Source organism: Ambystoma mexicanum, chromosome 6p, assembly GCF_040938575.1.
Source record: "Ambystoma mexicanum isolate Mex_15411 chromosome 6p, UKY_AmexF1_1, whole genome shotgun sequence".
In the NCBI taxonomy this organism is placed as follows: domain Eukaryota; kingdom Metazoa; phylum Chordata; class Amphibia; order Caudata; family Ambystomatidae; genus Ambystoma; species Ambystoma mexicanum.
The window spans coordinates 1,118,470,452-1,118,491,216 of record NC_090935.1 but is presented as its reverse complement, the minus strand read 5'-3'; the positions used below and the strand labels follow the sequence as shown (position 1 = coordinate 1,118,491,216).

General features: G+C 45.9%; 1 protein-coding gene across 3 annotated transcripts in view; it reads left to right on the top strand.

Moving 5' to 3' along the window:
* The window catches only part of CDC37L1 (cell division cycle 37 like 1, HSP90 cochaperone), a 469,554-nt gene that overhangs the window by 15,808 nt on the left and 432,981 nt on the right, over positions 1–20,765 (top strand). For 2 of the 3 annotated variants that reach the window (XM_069625725.1, XM_069625726.1), the window contains exon 2: positions 6,131–6,409. In XM_069625725.1, the coding sequence (XP_069481826.1) occupies positions 6,131–6,409 (279 nt within the window). Of the gene's footprint in view, positions 1–5,885; positions 5,988–6,130; positions 6,410–20,765 lie in introns of those variants that run through there. The other variant, XM_069625727.1, reaches the window with a different exon arrangement.

The window sequence follows — 20,765 nt, the reverse complement described above, 5'->3', positions numbered from 1 at the left end:
ATATACAGACAGTCACTATTGCACTAGACCAAGGAACCGGCTTTGAGATCTATTGCACTAGACCAAGGAACCGGCTATGAGATGCAAAGATCCTGGGAATAAGAAGAGAATGAAGGGAGTGACTTGACGGGCCTCTTTAACAATATTTAGCTGCTACCTTGAGACAAAGAGGAAGCCCAAGTAGGTTCGAAATGTCTCACCCTGGCAGCAGACCACATGTCAGTCTTTTGAAACCCCACTCTTTTCAATTCAAAGAAACTCCTTAGGGCAGCTAGACAGCAATTTGTAAGTTCGTGCATACAGCTATTCCAGGATATCACAACTTCTATATTTCAGAAAAGTAAACTCATAAAACCAATAACAGACTAACTTAAGTGACAATATCTGCTTTCGATGACTCTGTAGTTTGAAGTAAAAGGAAAACAGCATAACATACGAACCAGAGAAGAGGGTTGCAGCCTGCTGGGAATAACTTTCTTTCCTCCATCCCCAATTCGAGCCACCAGACAATGGAGAAGAGCCAGCCAAAAGACCTAATTTGTATGTGTGGGAGGAGGCGAAAAGCATCAGGGAGAAGAAAGCGAGAAATCAATATGGAGCACACGAAGCACACCACTGGTTAAAACCACGAAATGTGCAAAGGCAACGACTGCAAATAACTGGCAAACAATAACTGGATAAAAAGACACAGGAACTTTTAGATTGCTGATTCCTTACTAAATAGAAACTAGTTTTCTGCCATGATTAATGACACACTGGTGGGTTGAGGGGAAGAGCAGATGTAACCAAGAAACTATTTGAAACGTGTTCCTTTTTGATTTTACTCTAGAATACTAGTCTGTGAGTGGCAGGGGAGCATAGATGAGAGCTCTCTCAACTGTGTATACCTCCAGAATGGTAGGGGTACATAACAATTCAAATATTTTCGGGAGCAGAGGGACCGCTAAAGTGGGAAACAAAACAATATGATAAGACGACTAAAAGTGGAGACAGAGCAAGCTCCCTTATAAAAAAGTGGATAAAATACGGTAAGTTTCCCTCCATTAATTTCAGGGACCTAAATTCGCCATGGGATAGAACCCAATCGATACACCTCGTAGAGCAATCGATGGCCAATACAGTGTTTATTCAGGAAACAAACATCCTTAGAAAGGACAAGCATATACTGAAACAGCCGAATGAAATGTGCAGTGTTCTATATTTTTTGTAGATATTGTTGTATTATAAGACCATATGTTGCGTTGTCTGGGTGTTGCTGTAACTGCTGAGACCATCAATAAAAAAAAATGTTTAAAAAAAAGAAAGGACAAGTATAGGTTATTACAGGGGACATACACAACCCAATATTGTGCCTCTGGCCCGACCAAAAGAAGCAGAAGTAGTGATTTTGATCAAGAAGGGAAGCCCTTTCAAGACCACGCACATTAAAAACGGTGTAGATAGGCTTTATCAATGGGTAAAAGGGCACATTTGGCAACCACAAAATACCTAATCAATCTGTGCCCCAAATTCTAACCAGTAACACTTTCTGAGACCCATGTTACAGGATCTCTGACTAGGGGGAAGGAGATCTGGTTCAGGGAAGAGATCTTAACATGGTAAAGAAAAAAGCCCTTGACCATTCGAAAGGGGAAGCCTCCCAAGTGGTGCAAGCCTCTGAGAAACGGAAGGGGAACTTGAATGAGATGGGACTAATTAACATAGGGCGAGAGAGACACATTTATGAAAGGGGCCATGTATTCTAGTCACACATGCAAATTGATGACCTCTTGGTCTCCCTCAATATGAGTGGATACATAGAACTTTTAGCACTAGGAGGCTTTACCATTTCAGACCATAGTCCAATACAACTGACAATCACTGAGATGCAAAGGGAACCGAGAGAGATTGGAACTGGATGTTCCTGTAACTCTGCTCAGATAAACCAAAAAGCAAAGAAAACCTTCCACCTGAATCGCAAATGTGGAATAAGCCATTTGAGCCAAGTCTCACATGCCTCAGTATTAGACATGTGAATTTCACCAGCCAGAGATCCTCTTCTTAGAAAAAATGTCAGCTCCGGGTAAGATATTGTTTGTTGTAAGCAAGAAATATGGGCAATGTCCCAAGGTTAGCAAATGCTGACTATGGAATGTTCTAATTAAGTTACCAATTCATTAGTTTTCCAATTTGATCAAAGAAATAGGACTCAATCACGTTCATAAAAAGTAAAGCCCTCTGGTAAGCATTGAAAAAATCAAGTTTAATATCACAAATCTAATAAAATGTATAATATGCACCCAAACCACTTTCTTCATGCATGCACATAACAATTAAATAACAAAAACAGTTTCAAAAGTCTCTCAACATAATCCATAAAACATGGATGTGCCAATGAGTAAAGTAAATCAGAAAGACACACACACGTTTACAAATAATGAAATAACTTGAGGGTGTATACAAGATGTCAATGTACAAGTACTTCGACATAATACTCTATGAAAGACACTTAGTTATATATTAGTGATGTCCTGTCTTTGCCAACACCTTCATCTTGTGTAAGAAATACAATTGACAATTCATTATGATAACCAAAATATTGAAAGGATTTAAGATGCTTTCTTGTGGCAAATGGTTCCATTGTGTCTTGACTAGCCTTCCTTGGACGTTCTTCAAACTATGTGTTTGTAGACAGTATGTGACTGAGGCGATTTGGCATATTGTGAGCTGATCGACTTAAACTGATTCATGGCTGCAAACAGAAATGGTTTCAAACGGATTTGATACCACGGAGATCATTTCTCAGTTTATCACATTAGGTATAAAACCGTGAACTTTAACTTTTTACGAAAAAAGGAGCCAGGCAGAATCGCCTATACATTTGAGGTACTTACCATTCTGTTTTTTTTCTTTCCTTGCTAGATGGTGGTGAAGTTATGTTACTGTTGCTTATCGTACTTGCACTGACGTTTGTGCCCTTTTGTGTAAAACTAATTCTCAGCAAAACCTGATTGTTAGACATTTGTGATGCCTCTCAAAGATGCTACGTTTTGCTGGATTGTTGGCTTTTGGCCTAGAAGTGGTACCATAATTATATATTTATTTTCTTCATGTTTGCCTCTATTGTGTCGTTCATCTCCATTTCTCAACACCAGGTGTCATTTATTTCCACCCTCTACAAGAACGTCTGTAAATACATTTAATTTTTGTTTTCAATAAATTTAAAAACTGTTCATCTGTCAGACTTTGAGAGACAGTGTGGAAGATTTACATATAGGCACTACAAGCTGCACCCTAACATCATTGCTCTGCAAGCCAGGGAAAACGATGGGGCGCAAAATTTGCCAGATTGATCCACCTATGTCCTTTCCTTGCAAATGTGCCGGGCCAGGAGGTTGGTAACAGCCAGTGGCAGCCCAAGCTGGAAAAGTATTCAGATTGCTATATTCCATCCATATGCACCTCATGAAACTGTGGTATTACCTTTTTGGTAGGCTCCCGGTAGCGGTCCAATTCCATCCTTTTGTAGGAAATGCAGGCATATGCACATCCATTAAAAAAATAAAATAAAAGCTGTGAACATTACAACTATCTCACGATGATTGTCGGCCAGGGCTGTGTTCATATTAGTGAGCAAAAGTCTGTACATTTTGACTCGAAGAGGGAGTGGCGAGATGTCCCCATAACAGAACTATATGAGGACTCTTGCCTAAGGCCATGTCACAATGTTGAATCCCAGTTCAGACTACTTGAATCGGAGTGGTTGTCTCAAATGGCTCTCATTCGGATGTTGGTTGAGTTTGATGGATGGTGTGCATGATAGAAATCTATCCTGTGCAAATTTGAAATGTTTCATACAAATCAGAAATTTCTGAGACTTAGAACTTTCTATTCACTTCGTTTACCAAAAACCCTAGGAGTGGTGCACTAGCCGTTCTCTGGTTTTAAGGTTTGGCCACCCCCCAAGAAGCACCTGATATTTGTACATTTTGATCGTGTCCCATTAGTATTCTACAAGCAGAAAAAACTGAGAGCTGCAAGTCAAGATCATACCTAATACACACCCTGTATATTCTGTGGGATTAATACAATTGTCTACCAGTTGGAGGGTATGTGGGTCAGTGGGATCAATGGGCCACATGTTTTGGGGATTTTGGCTACTCCTGACCTATTGTGAGAGCAGGAGAGTGAAGCAAATACAAGGTAGTGAGCTAGTACCATCACCCTTACGGATACACTTTGGAGACGACGTTGACCAATGTATAGAGGGAGAATGTGAAACAAACTTGCACCTATTTTATTTTCAGCCCATAATGCTAAATTAGCACATGGAAATCAAAGAAACAGAGTAAATGCTCCTGGGATGGAATTTTAAACAAATGGGCATTTATGAACAAAACCGCTCCGGGAGACAACGACCAAAAGTCACTGATAAATTATGAACATTGGTCGAAAAATTAATGTAAAGACCTTTTGTAATGGTCAACAGTGTTTGTCCTTTTCGGCTGCTACTATTGCTTTTGAAAGGATAATGTTTCCCATTTTCTTTTATTTAGATAGCTATTGTCGTGATCCGAGGGTGCTTTGAATTCACCAAATGAATAATTCTAATTTGACTTTGTTCTTTACTTTGTTGTTGCTGTGTTTTTGATCGCTTTTCTAAGTTGGTGAATTGTTCTCTTATAGTTGTTAAAGTGAAATAAAACAAAATGAATATAAAACTGGTTTTGCGTTTATTTTAATTTTCCTATACCTTTTCAATTCTAGTACCTTTATTGCTTATTCCTCACCACTCCCCACTCGTAGAAGCTACCACAGCCTAAACAGTTCTTTTGAGTTTCAGGAACCTATGATCTATCCATATTTTATGCAGCTGTACCCAATCTGCGTTTGCAGTTAAAGGAGACTCTAAACTCCATCCAAAACCTGCATTCTTGAAGAATAAGGAATCTTTACATAAACAGCTAGTCGTTTTTATGCTCTGATTTCAACCATACTTGCTGCCTACTTGATCCAAGGGCATGATTACACGGGGGTGAAGGTTTAGCTATGTGACAGAAAAGATTATTAAGCAAATAAGAGTGATGATCTGTGGAATTCTAGAGTTGACCTGGGCATGCAGGTAGTTGTAAAGTTTTGGCCAATGCAAGGAAAATGCCACTGGACATTGATGTAGTTAGAAATAAATATCAACGCACATCTCTCCTGATGGGTCTTAAACCACATGTGAGCAAGAAAACTGCTGCTTCGTTTCCAGGAAGGCTGTTGCCTTCCGGGGGGTGCATAGGTTTGGTATAATTGCCAGCTTCACACAGGTTTGCTAGCTGAAGGTGGCTATGTACAGAGCCCTGTTACACGTACTGCCTGCTACATTTAATTTTTTACAAGTGGGTACCTTCTGTTTAGCAGCCTTTATCTTGCTGCAAGCTCCTCTGCAGCATGGAGTGCAGTCAGCCGGTTCCAGTCCTCTAACTGGAACCCTGATTATGTTCAATGATATTAAATTGCCTTAAAATAAATCGCATTATTGCTCTCGTTTCCTAAAAACGGCCCCTTTTTTAAAATGTATTTATTTATTTTTGCTCCCTCCTTTCTCAGGCATTTAAATTGCTTTCTAATCTCCCTCTCCAAGATTTATTTCCGCTCTATCAATCTTTCTGCATGTCTTGTTTTACTCACCTATCACGGTTGGGCCTTTCTTTCCTTGACTATATTTCCTTTCTTGCTTTTGTCTTTCTTTTTCTGCTTCCATTTGTTCTAACCATGAACAGGCTTTTCTCTGCTTTCTGCTGCTCTTCTGTTTTGAAATCCTCTGTAGTTGGCCAACACAGTAGCCATCACTAAATGTCAGCTTGACTCACTCGCCCAATTTGTTGTTCCCATGCTAGATGGCAGCCATCCTTACACGTGTGCAGTCCAACCTAATGAATGAATGAATGAAAGAGGAGAGCAAGAAATCTCATGGTTGCTCTACCAATGGCCTCCCACTGCAATTCTTAGGCTAAAGTGTAAGTGGATTTGAAGTCTGGCAAGAAGCAACATGCTAGTTGTTGTGGTGGAGCATACAATTAGTATACTGTATGTAGAAATGTTGCTTTTGGCGATGAGAATGGCAGAGCATTGAGCATGTTTTCTGAATGTTTGTCAACAGATCTACAACACGTTTGAGATGGAGTGCAGTAGGCAGAAGGTTTTGGTGAAGAGCTCAGTCGAGTGCAAATGGAATTTGGCTGAAGCCCAGCTGAAACTCTGCAGCTTAGCCTTGCATAACTCTGAGTCCATGGATCAGGAGCAGGCTAAATCGCAGACAGAGGTGTCCGAGCTGGAACTGGGGGAGGAGGAGTGGAAGCAGAAGGAGGATGAGCTGCTGCAGGAAGAAGGCACCAAGCTGTGGAATGTGGATACAAATAACCATTATGGATTTAATAAGGTAGGCTATGGCCCGATGCCTTGCCAGATCAGAAAAGTGAATTGAAGTGTTATTGAATCAAGTGTGATTTACTTCTCCGATACCCTTTTCTTTGCCTTATTGTGTAACACTAAAGGATAGTGTTTAAAAAAAAAGTAAATAAAAAGTTTATTGAACTGACAGTTGGTTACTTTTCAAGCTAGAGCTTCTCAATTTGTGTTGAAAGTGTAAGCTTCAAACCTACCACATAGGATAGTCCAGAATGACTCGCTGGAGCAGCTGCCAGCCATTAAACAAAGAAATCCAAAAAAAAGAGCAGTGATCGAGAAACCACTATTTGTGAAATCCTTGAAATGAAAGAAATTACAACTGAGCAGTCCTCTCAAGGTGCTAGAATTTGGATGACGGGTCAGACTTTGCTAAATATGGATGCTCCCCTTTTCTGTGTTCATTCTACCTCTCATGTTTTTCAGTATTGATACTGCACCCATCGCCACTATAGTGCTCTTACAGTGCTTGACCATGTTGCTGATTCCCACTGTCTCTCCTTACAGTATGAATCTCAAAAGATACTGATTTTTGTTGTTCATTAATGTTTTCTGTGCGCCGCAAAGATGGAGTGATAAGCCACAATGGAGAAGTACTCATTTGGTAATTTGGCAATCACCGATTCGTTTCACCCACCGGCGCTTTATGAAAGTCTGTTTTCTCTTATATATATGATGCCATTTTAGATTTCATTTCTGCTGCATGACATGTATTTTAAATGATAACCAGAGTTCTAAGGTGCTCCAGCATGTATTTGGAAACTGCGATTATTCCCTGGTGTTGATTGTGCAGATGGCACATGAATCCATGACTACTAGCCAGTTGTGCCAGCTGTTGAAAGTCATATGTACTAATGTGCAGTACATTTTACCACTGAATCTAAATATTCAAGTAATTGGTAATGCAGGAAAATATGGGTTTCAGCAATTGCATTTTTACATCATGTAGTAGTAGTACATTTGCCAATAGCATGGGGTGTGACAAAGTCTCCACCTTATTTTGGGGTGGAGGGTGAGGTGATTGCAGGGTCAGCATACTGCAAACCTGCAATACGATGCTGGTTCAGGTGGGCATTGCTGGGAGGATCCCCAGGCCTACCCCACAACGCCCTAGTCCTTTTGCAAGGCCAAGTCACTTTCAAGGAATAGTGCGCTCAAAAATATTATTGTTCCAAAAGATGGGCAATAATCAAAAATATGCATTAAACATAATTTTAAAGGAAGTTCCTATCTAAACTTTTGAGCAAACGAGGCTCAAAGCGTTTACATGGGAGCCTCCATTTTGCCATTTTAGGCAGCCTCCTCAGCTCATGATAAGCTCTGCCCTGGTGGCACTAAACAAGCAGCAAAAGCCCCCCCCCCCCCCACTCGGAGCTTTTGTTTACTGCAGCCAGAGCAGATCTGTACATGAGCTGAGGAGGCGGCCTTCACTTTTATTTTACGTTTTCGGTGTTCCCCCCCAAGCCCAGGGAAGCACATAAAACATAAAATGAAAGGCAAAAAGCAAAGGCCCGGCAATTATAAATACAACGTTGTTGTATTTGTGATTGCCGTGGTTGGAAAACCATGGAAATCATAAATACAACAACGTTGTATTTCTGACTGCGGCGGCTTTCGTTTTGAGTCTGCTGAGCTCCCCCCAACCCGGGGGAGCCCAGGAGACTGAAAGCGAAAGCTGGCGCAGTCAGAAATGCAGCATTGTTGTATTTGTAAATGCTGCGGTTTTCTTTCTACGTTTATCGGGCTCTGGGAAACATAATTTAAATACAACATTGTATTTGTTTGCTGTGGCTTCAGCTCCTGGGCTCCCCCGCGTCTAAGTTAGAAAGAAGACTGCAGCATTTATTTTGCAGTGCTTTTAAAAAAAGAATGAAATATTAAGCACTTACCAGCAGCAGCTTGTGTTCATCTCTGCTCTCTGGCAATAATGAAGCAAAAGCCACCTGCTGGTAACTTTTGCTTCATTAGTGCTGCAAGAGCAGAAATTAACACAAGGACACGAGGCTCATCCATTTCACAAAATGGATGCCTCCTAGTGCTTTAAATGTGTGACTTTGAGCCTCATTTGCTCAAAAGTTTACATAGGAACTTTCTTAATTAATATTGTTTAATATATATTTTTGATCATGGCCCATCTTTTGAGTCAATAACATTTTTGAGTGAACTATTCCTTTAAGTATGAACATACCTCTGTCCCTTTTTTAAGAGCAACTTCAAGCAAGAATAAAGGTCAAGAACCCTGTGGTACAACGATGACCAAAGGTTTTCACTGACTGCAGGACCACTGTCTACCGCAAGGTGTTTTTGATGCCCTTTATAAGCCCTGACAGGATCGCACTAGTGCAGTCATGGTAGAAGTGTTTGCAAAGTCCCATCTGTGAAGATCAGAGTGTATCAGAAGAGGTAGAAGCTGGGACATGCATGGCCCTCTGTAAGAATACTGCTTTCTACCTTCCAACAGTGTGTATGCGCAACTGCTCACCAAGAGACATCTGTTGCTGATTTGTATAGTCGGCTTAGCAATACCACGTATAAATGTGGCATGCAGTTCCCATTGTAATAGCCGCGCTTCTGCGGCTAGCAAAGTGAAATCCCAAGATGGCGGCCGCTCTTTTTGAAGGGGCAGACTGCGGCTCTGCGCATGGAGTGGCAGAGGCATATTGGTAGCAGAGAAGCTGCAAACAGTAACTGCTTATCCAACCCAGATTGAGACCTGAAAAGGATGACCACCTGGATGCATTTAAGTGAGGTGAATGCCGTCCCAGAGGCAGGAGACAGTCTGCAATCTAAAACACAGGTGCTTTTATTTTTACATTGGTGTCAATGAAAAAGATTGATAGAGAGGTGGAGCAGATCAAAGGAGGCTGGAGGGGGGCAGGGAATAGTGCACCGGAAGAACATAGGAGTCTGGCTAGAGAGTATGGCTAGAGAGAGCACAAAGGAGTGGAAGGAATATAGAGTAGTCTGACGGTGACATCGAGCAGGAGGAGCATGAGGAGTAGTATATTCAGGAGGAGATTGGAGGTGACATCAAGGGAGAGGTGTGGATCAGTATATTCAGCTGGCGGTTGGAGATGACCTGAAAGAAAAGGAGGGTGGTGTTTAGGAGAAAGTTGGAAGAGGTACAGTAGGGGGGTTGGTGGAGAGCAGTAAACGTGAGGCTGTGAGAAACCTACATAGAAAGTAGTTGGTGGAGATGCCAGGAAGAGGAACAAAAATAGTATTGAAAGGGTTGGGGAAGAGGAATGTAGAGAGATGAGAGGAGGAAAAGTGGAGAATGGGCTAAAGGAGCTGAGGAGAATGAGCAGGCAGACAGCAAATAAGTTAAGGTTATGGGGTGGAGGCACAAGCCTGTGGCGCAGTGTCAATGAGGTGCAGCAAGGGGCGAAGAAGTGCACCAAGAGGAGAGGTCCAGTGGTGTAGAAGATGTCCCATTATATATGAGACTCCTTCAAATTGTCGGGCAGGTAGAGACAAATGGGGTGTGAGGAAATGGAGCTAGCACCATGAGAGTGATGTGACAAATATCTCCCAATGAAGCCTGTGAAGAGATAGAGGTTGTCTTCCTTATGGGGGTTGCTCTAGCTTTCTTCCATCACTGTTGTGCATCAAAGCATATTTGCCTGACCTAGAATATGTGTGGACATAGCGCCCCAAGGCCCAGGTGAGGCTCTCCCCTGGAGTAGAAGATGAGAAGCAGAGTAACTGAATCTACAAAATGAGAAGTCCAAGAAGTGTGGGCACAGTCAAACTGCTCAGGACTAAGTGACTGGGAAGTTGGGATATTTTCTTGTGGGGGGGGGAGTGGTGTGTGTGTGTGTGTGTGTGTGTGTGTGTGTATGTGTTAGTTATGCTTAAAAGGAACCCATCCATTGATTACCAGGGCTAGTTGCATAAGGGAAGTGGTTGCAAGAGATGTATTTATTTTCGCCAATGTTATAACTACTCTTAAAGTTTTATTTAATCTCTGTGTAAGTACAGAGGAGTTCCTTTTTCACTTCCTGACAGGGGGTTACCACCTGACAGAGCAGTAATCCTATGGAAAGATAATTTCCCACCACCAGTATTTCTTGTAGAACAAGAGCGAGTGAGTTTTAAATAAAAGCAATTTATGCCAAAGTAAAACTATATACATCTGCTTTCAAAACACCTTTTCCCCCCCATCATCTCACATTGTGTCTAAAAGATTGCTTCAAAAGAAGAAACTTGACATGGGTGCCAAATTGGCTGACCTCACGACCAAAGTCACCACCCTAGAGGACCGAATGGAGGGAGTCGAAAACAATCAACTCTCTGTAACACTCCTTGAAACCCAAATGGACATTAGACTCCAAGACATGGAAAGACGAGAGGAAGAACTCCGGCTTAAGGTCGACGACATGGAGAACAGGGAGAGAAGGAACAACCTGCGCATTTTTGGCCTGGTGGAGTCCGAGGGCGAATCCACACAAGGACTCGAGGGCAACGTGCACGACATTGTGAGGAATGCCCTGGGAACAGAGGCTGCGGGCACAATCAACTTTGACAGGGTGCACCGGGCAGGGGGGGGGGCAGAGGCCCGCGCTCGGTCTTGGTCCGGCTACATTATTATAAAGACAAGGCCAAAATTCTAGAGAAAGCGAGAAACTTCGGCAACATACAATACGGCGACTCAAGGGTGTCCATCTTTCAAGATCTGTCGGCCCTCACCCTGTCAATGAGGAGGAAATGTGGCACCCTCACAAGATGGCTTCAGGGAAAAGGGGTTAGATACCGCTGGGGACATCCCTTCTACTTGGAATTTGAATGGCTAGGGGAGAAGCACCACCTGGTGTCGGAGGAGGATATTCGGAGGGCCACAGACGACCTGGTTGGCGACCAGGCGGGCCACTCAGGCGCCCAGGATGGAAGAGCCCGAGACCCCCCCCAGGGGTCCTGACAGATTGGTGAACCACAGCGGCAAATCCAAGGTCAAGGGGGCCCGGAAGTTCCGGAAAACTAGACATCCGTCGACAAACTCTGAAGACCACTCAAAGTCATGATAACACCGTTCGATCGGAGGTGGAGGAAATCACAAGGTGAGCATTGACTCGGGTTCCAGGCACTGGAGGTCCTGGGTCCACGAGGTGCCATAACTGGACACCGCGTTGGCGCTACGGCTGGCCCGCCGGACTACAGGGCGGGCGAAAGTTTGTTAAAAAGTTAACTGTTTGGTTGAGTTAGCCCACACACGAGGCCCAAGTTAATGGTTGGTGGGCTGGAGTGGGGGCTCATTGTTCCAGAATTTTATCTCGGACACTTGTACCGAGGTTCTGACGGGACCGATCTATATTGATTTTGAGAATTGGGATTCCCCAACACATGAAAATCCCGGGGCTGGGGTTAGAGTCCTTGGTGGTTCGTTGACCAACCCCAACGTATGTTGGGGAAAGTGGACGAACGCCTTATATTTCAGGGGAAGGGTGGGAGGGGGGAGGAAACGGGGAGGGGGGCTTGGAATAGGGGGGAGGGGGGAAGAATGGTCAACAGGGCAGACAGAGGGGTAAAGGGGGAAAGTCAGTTCAAGTCACAGAAACTTGCTTGGCGGCGGGCTCTGAAATTCAGATACTATGAGGGGTCCAAAGTGCACAACCGAAAAGACGATAATGATTGAAGGGAAGATAGGCACGTTGAATGTCAAGGGCCTTAACTCTCAAAATAAGAGGTCCCTTACGAGCAATATGTTCCGCAAACAACATCTAACAGTCCTATTCCTACAGGAAACGCATTATAAACGAGGGAGAGAGTCCAGAATCAAAGGGAAGGATATTGGCTGCAACTACTGGGCATCACACGCGACCTCAAAAAAGGAGGGGGTGGGCATTCTCCTGGGAAGGGCACTCCAACTCACAGGGGTAGAAACCAAGAGAGGATTTGGAGGTCGATTTTTAGGTGTCAAAGGGTTTTGCGAGGGACAGCGCGTCACTCTCGCCACCGTATACGCACCCAACTCGGGTCAGGTAGAGTTCCTCACGCGGATCTTCAGTGTCATGGACGAGTGGGCAGAGGGGGCCATGATACTTGGCGGGGACTTCAATCTCATAGCTGACCCCCAACTGGACTGGTGGTCCGCCAGGGGAGGGACACCAAGGGGATCACTAAGGACAACCTGGCCTTGCAAACCCTCCTGAGGGATCACTACTGGGTAGACACCTGGCGCAAAGCATACCCGGGCCAAGGCGGTTACACCTTCTTCTCTCCCCCACACTGCACCTACACTAGAATCGACCTCCTGCTGACCTCAGAGGAGGGGGACGGGGTGGTAACCCAACCAAGGGTCGAGGCCATAACGTGGTCGGACCACGAATTGCTCGTGGCTAACTGGTCACTGCCCATTGCCCCGAGATCATCCTGATGGCGGTGCAATGACACGCTCCTTAGGGACCCCGTATTCCGTGACTTTATGAAACAAGAAATGCTGGCCTACTTTGAGACAAACGACACCGGGGAGACTGACATGTCCATGGTATGGGAAGCGGGGAAAGCCACTTTTAGAGGTCTCCTCATAGCAGAGGGCTCGAGGCGCAAAAGGGAGAGGGGCCTGATCGAGAGCAAACTCCGTGCGGAGTTGAAGGTCTTGCGGACCAGATTGGGCGCCCCGGGGGTTGACCGGGATGCACTCCTGGACGGGATGCAGGGCAAAAGACAGGAGCTCCATACGGTTCTCATAGGGGAGGTTGTCAAAAAAATGCGGTACACCAAACAGAGATACTATGAACGGGGCAACAGGGTAGGCACTCTATTGGCACAAAGGTCACAGGGGTGCAGAGTGGAAAGAGGGATTGCCCAGCTTGGTGATGAGGGAGGCAGAATTCATGGGGACCGGCAGAAAATAACGGAATGTTTTGCTGACTACTACAGCAAACTTTATTCCAGGCAAGTGGGCGAATCACAGGAGGATATTTCCTCCTACCTGGCAGAAGATCCCCTCCCCAAGCTGACCGACGAAGACTTAGAGGCCCTTGAGGGGGAAATCTCAGAAGAAGAGGTGGAGGGAGCCATCAAAAGACTGAAGGCCGGAAAGGCACCAGGCCGAGACGGCTATACAGCAGATTTTTACAAACAGACCCAATCGATCCTAGTGAAACCCCTGGCTAAACTGTTCAACCAGATTAGGAGTCGGGACACAATCCCACCGACATTCCTGCAGGCCCTCATCACCGTCATACCCAAACCCGGCAAGGACCAGACGGACTGTGGGTCTTACAGACCCATCTCACTTCTTAATTTGGACGCCAAGATTTTCGCTAGAATCTTGGCTTCCAGACTGGAAAACTCCCTCCCATGCCTGATACACCCAGACCAGGCGGGATTCATCCTTAACAGACAGGGTTCCGATAATTTAAGGAAAACACTCCACATACTTGCCACAACTGAGGCCAGAAACGAGGGCACACTCTTATTGGCTCTCGACGCGGAGAAGGCCTTTGACAGGGTCAGTTGGGCCTTCATGAGGGAGGTTCTCAGATCTATGGGGATGGGCCCAAGGTGGTTGAGATGGATATCTGCGCTTTACTCCTCCCCCTCGGCCAGAGTGGTGGCAAACGGAACGGAATCAAGAGAATTCCCCCTTGAACGTGGTACGAGGCAGGGATGCCCCCTATCCCCGTTAATCTATGCATTAGTAATGGAACCATGGGCAATCTCGGTCCGCAACGATATGGCCATCAGGGGAATACAGATGGGGGACATGCATTGCAAAATTTGCCTCTTCGCAGATGACGCCCTGCTTTATGTCACCAGACCGTCTCAAACAATCCCCCAGTTGCTACAGGGCCTCACACGATATGGGGAGCTATCGGGGTATAAAGTCAACCTGGACAAATCGGTGGCATTCATTGGTGGGAATCTATCGGACCCGGAGATGGCCTTTGTGGAGGGACTCCCCTTTAAACGGAGTGAGGAGGGGTTCCGGTATCTGGGAGTCCAAATCACGCGCGACCTTGAAGACCTGTATACGGCCAACTCCCCCCCCCCCCCCCCTCTGGTCAGCAATCAGGAGAGACATAGAAAGGTGGGCGGGAGTGGGTCTCTCGTGGATGGCACGCCTCAATCTCATAAAAATGGTGATTCTCCCAAAATTCCTGTTTCTCTTCCAGATGCTCCCGGTGCAGGTCCCTAGGGTCTTCTTTGAAGAAACAAAACAAGTCCTTCTTAATTTCCTCTGGCAGGGTAAAAAAAACAGACTCTCGTACGAGGTATTGACCAGGGCTAAGGAGGACGGGGGGGTGGGTTACCCCGACCTGGGGACATACTACAGGGCATCCCAGTTGAGGATTCTGGTTGATCACTTCTCACCGGAAACGAAAAAACAGTGGGTAGCCATGGATAATAGGCCCCTTGCACCTGTCACAATAGAGGAATGGCTCTGGGTCCCAAGGAATAAGATCCCCAGAACCGTCCTGAACCATCCGATTCTGAAAGTACTGTGGTCCCTATGGAGAGAGGGAGGCTACTACAGATGGCTCACAACATGGCCCTCCCCCGTAAGCTGCATTTGGGCCCCTCCTTTCCTGGCCAAAATAGCAGAACCAGCAGCATACCAGACATGGTTCGAGGCAGGCCTTAGCAGGACTGGCCATATGTGGGTGGGGGGCTCTTTCCTACCCCTGAGTGACCTTGAGGAGGCCCTGGGAATAGGCACGCTTTCCCCTTTCCGTTATCTTCAGCTCAAAGGTGTCCTCACTGAGCCATCTTGGGGCGATACCCTCAGGAGGGATCTCACAGACTTTGAAAAGCTTCTCCTAACCGCGAGGGGCTCCAAGGGGATAATATCCCGCCTCTATAAGCTCTTTCTGTTCTCTGTCCCCAGAGACCCGCCGCCAGCACGCACAAAATGGGGTAGGGACCTAGGTGAGGAAATCGATGACGAAAGATGGACGGAGATGTGTAGACGGGCTAATCGATCCACGGCCTCCCTCCAGTATCGCCATCAGGCCCTCAAGATACTACACTGATGGCACTATCCCCCGCAGAGGATAGCTAGGATGAGGCCAGGATATGACCCACACTGCTGGAAATGCAGGACAGAAAGAGACTACCTTCACATGTGGTGGGGATGCCCAGTGGTCCAAAACTATTGGGACAAGTTACGGGCCTGGATCAAGGGGGTGGATGGGGTTGAGCGATCTTCCTGCCCTTGGCTCCTCCTCTTCGGAATTGACATTGGGGAAGGCCAAGAGGGCACTCAAGACCATATGCTTCAGGTTATGCTGGTAGCAGCCAGATGTTGCCTGGCACAGAAATGGAAACATCCGGAAATGCCAGGGGAAAAAACCTGGGTAACCAAGGTACGGGCCATCTACGACATGGAGTTCCTCACACACCTGCTTGATGAGTCCAAATCCAGCATCGAGGAAATCTGGCTCCCCTTTTTTGACAAATACGGCCGAGCGGTCTAATGCTTAGTGGTGGTGCCGAGGGACCCCCGCACCCCCAAGGACACGGGGCCATGGCCCGCAGACCCGATTGTGAACTTTACCCAGTTGGTCCACACGACTTTGACGTGCCAAGCGCACAGTGCATTGACACTTCTGTTTTCTAAAGAGCCCATTAAGCAAGCAATTAACCAACCTATGAACATTTGAACTGAAGGGGGGTGGAGGGAGGGCAAAGGAGGGAGGGAGAAGGGGTGTGTTGCGATTGGTTCTTTCTTGTTAACTCACATCAGCAAATGTAATGTAATTTCGTAATGCACAAATGAAACTTAATAAAATTGATTATACATGGCCTCAAGTATTTGAAAGCTTATTGCATGCAGTATTAAACTTGGGGTTCAAATTCCAATTGCGAGCTACTAGCCAGGTATAAAAAGTCACATAGCCCCTCATTTCCCCACCTACACACAATTTGTCGCTTGCCAAGTGTCACTTGTAATGGCTAGTGGTTTACACATGCTGAGGCCTGATTCAACTCTCAATTTCAGTGTGACTTATCTAAATGGGAAGACATTCTATCTTGATGCCGTCATCAAAACAGTCGGTCAAAGGAACTCTGAAGGGCACTTCCCCCCCTAAGTTGTATTAGGTGATTGGTGAATCCTTATGTCATCATACTCCACTTGCCAAGGCCTAATCTCCGCCCCACATTTGGTCAAAACGCCCACCTGGGGCTGTGAGGCAAAGAGTAGTCTTGTACCTGACAAGGCTATGGATTGAGTTGGATCTCTGCGCTTAATGCTAGAGAAATCCCTACCTCCGAACACCTGACGGGGTTATTATTCGACAGCAATGTTGTTGTGGGGCTTCTCCACAGAACATCTAGGAACCAATTTGTATTACCTTTTGTGTAAAGGATTAACATTAGATTTCCTCAACTTCCCTACTCCATTTTAGCAGCACTTTACACTTGCAATATAGTGCCACTTCATACTCCTGGGTAGAAACCCATAACTCTCTTTTAGTTAACATTATGTATATTTATTTTCTTGTAGTGATATTACGTGAGCATTAAAATAGTATAGTCAAGCAAGAATCAATACAAGCGATAATGTAATTCAGTCTAGTTTTAGCATCCTACTCTTCTATTCACTTCTAGGAATATAAAGCCTATAGCTAATCCATGTGTGCAGTCACCTAAAATATGGCACAGTAGTACTTCAGCCACAGCAGTGCTGTCGGGACTGACAAACCAGTAGACAAGTGATGGGAGTGCTGGCCTGCCAGGGAGAGGAGGGGTTAATCACCCACACCTGCCTCTGACCCTTGAAAAGCTTCATTCTACGGCGAAGCTGCGGCAAAGGGCAGTCTCTGCAGTCTGTGCGAGGCTGCAGGTCTGTGTGGACTGAGGACGGCAGCTGTCCTCATCTGTCTTCATTTGCCATCATCCCAGCGGTGGCCAGTGTTTGTGGCTGAGGGTGTGCACTCAAGGCAGACCTTAAGACGGAATTAGAGGTGAGGAGGGCTATGGCTGACTGATTTTACATCCCCGGCCTCTCCATAAGCCGAGGCTGACTGGAAACATTGACTGGCTCCTGTGTATTTACGGCTCCTTTCGCACCTTGGCAGTACTTGGCTTCCATTTCTCCCATTACTTTAATTACCTGATATGCTCCGTGAAGAGCGGCGGCCCGCCTATAAACTAATCTCCTCCTCCTCTGCTCTCCGGAGATAAGCTACAGTATCTGTCGAATTTAGGGGCTGGTCCTCCTGTGAAATCAGGAGTATTACTTACCCAGTAGCTAACCGTTCTTTTTCACCACGCATTCCTGATACGCGGTAGTTTTAATACCGCACTGCAGTGCATTGACACATATTTGTTTTTTTGGAGCTTTCTCTTTGGCAAAATAAGCACTGTTCTTGATTGCTGTCATAGCTATGCTTTAGACTTACTGCTGTTTTACATTGGGAAACTTGGCGGCCATTGCAGATTGAGGGACATGGGGGGGGTGGGGGGGGAGGGAGAGTCGGACTAAGGCAGCTCCTTAAACTGCCGGGCGTGCCCTGTTCTCACTGCCTGCTTTTCCGCCCCATCTGCATAATTCATTGTGCATCGCTCCTGGAGGACTGAGGGACTGGGGGTGGAGGGGACAGACCAGGGCAGCTCTGCCCCAGTACTTTGAAATAGTGCTCCCCTTCTGTTCCACTTCGTGTCTGAAGAAACTTATCTTGTGTCCTTGTGTGGGAATCTTGGTTCAACTGATTTATCTGTGTCATTTTTCCTCTTCGTGCTAATATTTGATCTTGCTACACAAAGGTCTTCGGCCTATAGGTTGAAGGGCTGCCAGTGTACCTCTCCCCTCACCTATTTCCCTATTTTCTCAGCTATACGGCACAGATTTCCTTTGCACTGCCCCCATTTGTCGTAAGTATTGATAGATTTTATTCTCTTCTTTTGGGTTTTTCATTCTTGATTTTAACTTGTTGCATGTGTGTTTTTTAGTATATTGGTTTTTGAGAGTATTCTTTTCCTGCTAATTATTGCTTTGCATTTGCACTTTAGGTAATCTGCCTCTACTCCTCTCTCCAACAGGGCTTCTTTGGCTGATACCCACTAAGTAATATCTTAGCACATTTTGTTTGGTCAAGTAGGTGTTGTTCTTGTAGCTAACAAATTATGTCCAAACATAAGGCTAAAGCCCCCCGCCCCCTTGGTCCCCAATTAAAAAAAAAAGCAAGTTTAGCTCCTTAGGTGGTCAGGGTGGACCTGAGCCAGGTGGTAATCTCTCCAAAATTAAGGCCAGAAAAAGTAAGGGTGCCCTGATCTCCCCAGGTCAATCAACCCTGAACGAATATCTGAAACAAATGGCAGGGAAACTTGAAGAGCATATCCTACACACAGAAAGAGCTATTGAAGTCACTAGTTTACAGTCTAGTGCAACCGGGGGAAAAAAGAATGCCCCTTTTACCTTTGCTAAACTCTTCTCTTCTTAGTCTCTCGCAATGTCTTGAAACCACATTAAACAATAACCCAGCAGAAAAGGACCCATCGGGAGGTGGCAGTGTGGGGACTCCTATTGGGGATCTGCCTCTGAAGAACTAACAGCAACTGTACTCCTTGACGGTCTGGTGGATGAAGGACCCAACCCCAATTTAGTGGTACCCCTAAATGACTCTGGAGTCAGCGTCTAGCGACTTTAAAATTTTGGACGCAGTGTTGGACAGAAAGCTTGCACCAGTTCTAGATAAAATATGCACCCTTAAAACTTTAAGTGCAACCCTTTGCATTATGGATGACCTAATAAGAGGTCTTAAAAAAAAACATTCTGGAAATTAAAGCTCAGGTAGTAGAACAAGCAGGGACAGTAGCGTCTGGGACTGTCTGGAAAACCGTTCTCAGCACCTACATACCCCTATTAAACCAAATCTGGGCAAGACCATTGTTCATAACACTACAGTCTCTGGCGCACCACTTTCGCTTCCTATACGCCATAATGCCTCCCTTTTGGAGGGCACTTTGTGGAAGGGGCCCAAGAGCAGTTTGTGGGTCTCAGCCATGGGCACACATAAGATAATAAAGGATAAATAATCCTTCCTGTGGGCAAGATGTGCTTAACCTTCCCCCAGAGGCTCCCCCCACCCCCCGGTCGGAGTAATCACGGGGCTCCCCCATCTGGATCCAGGCCAGGTGGAAACCACCCCCTCTCTTATAAACAAAACAGCACAATGGATGAATACCCGCTTGCTAGGGATGAAGGAAAATCCTAGAGGCATTCTCATGGCCAGAAGGGTTTCATGGGTGGGGCAGCAACCCAAATGGGCAAAGGGGGACTGTGTAGTGGTGTCCATGAATTCCCCAGCTATGCTTAATTATGTGGTTTACTCTATTAACCCTGAGTGGTGTTCGCTACTGTTCCTCCATCAAACAGTGCTTTTTTTTCTCCCTAGGAGCATTCTACCCTGCAATCCCTCCTTGTCTGAACATCGGACCACCATTAAACCTCCGAACCCATGTATGGTCCTGGAGGGCTCTGGGAGAGGGGGGCCTGCCGGCAGCAATGATACCAGTAGCCACTGTGGACTTGACAAATCGTTGTCAGGCCCTGGGGGAAATAGAGGAATTGGATTGACCAACTGCCGAGGGGGAGGTAGCCCAGACCCAGGACAACGTGGGAAAAGGAGGGGAACCTGGTCAAAACCCCCGTTTAAATGAACAGGTGTCGTCTTCCTTGTCATTTCTATGCTGGAACATAGCTGGTGCTGAGTTAAAGCTCTCCAATCGGGAGATAGCCGCCATCTTGAGGGATTATGACATCATATTTCTCCAGGAAACTTGGTCACTCTACCCAATTTGCTTCAATGGTTATGTTGCAGAGTGTGTCTTAGCGGAAAAGGGTAAACGTGGGAGATGCTTTGGTGGCCTGGCAATCTTGGTGAAGGCGTCTTTAGCTCTAACCCTAACGTTGAGAGAAACTAAACATCTGAATATAAAATGTGTAATTACACGTCCTGCTAGGGGCCGCCCCCTATTTTTGGTTAATCTCTATAATAGCCCACATATTGCTACCCAGGGGTGGCCAGGGACATTGAGAGACCTGATTGAAGACTTTGGTACTGCTAATGGGAGCCAGGCATTATAATTAATTATGGGAGGTGACTTCAATGCGAAAATGGGAGTGGGAATCCCGGTAGAGAACACAGATCCGGGAGAAGACTCTTTGCATGGGGTTGCTCCCGCACAATTGATGGATGAAAGAATGTGTGCAAGGGGCCTGCAGTTCTGTGAGTGGTTCTTGCAGTGGGGCATCCACTCACTGAATGGCCGTGTGGGAGCAGATCGGCCGGGGAGGCCAACCTTTGTGGGCACACAGGGATCGTCTACGATTGACTACTTCTGTGCCCATGTGAGGGATTGGCATATAATAATCCACGCAG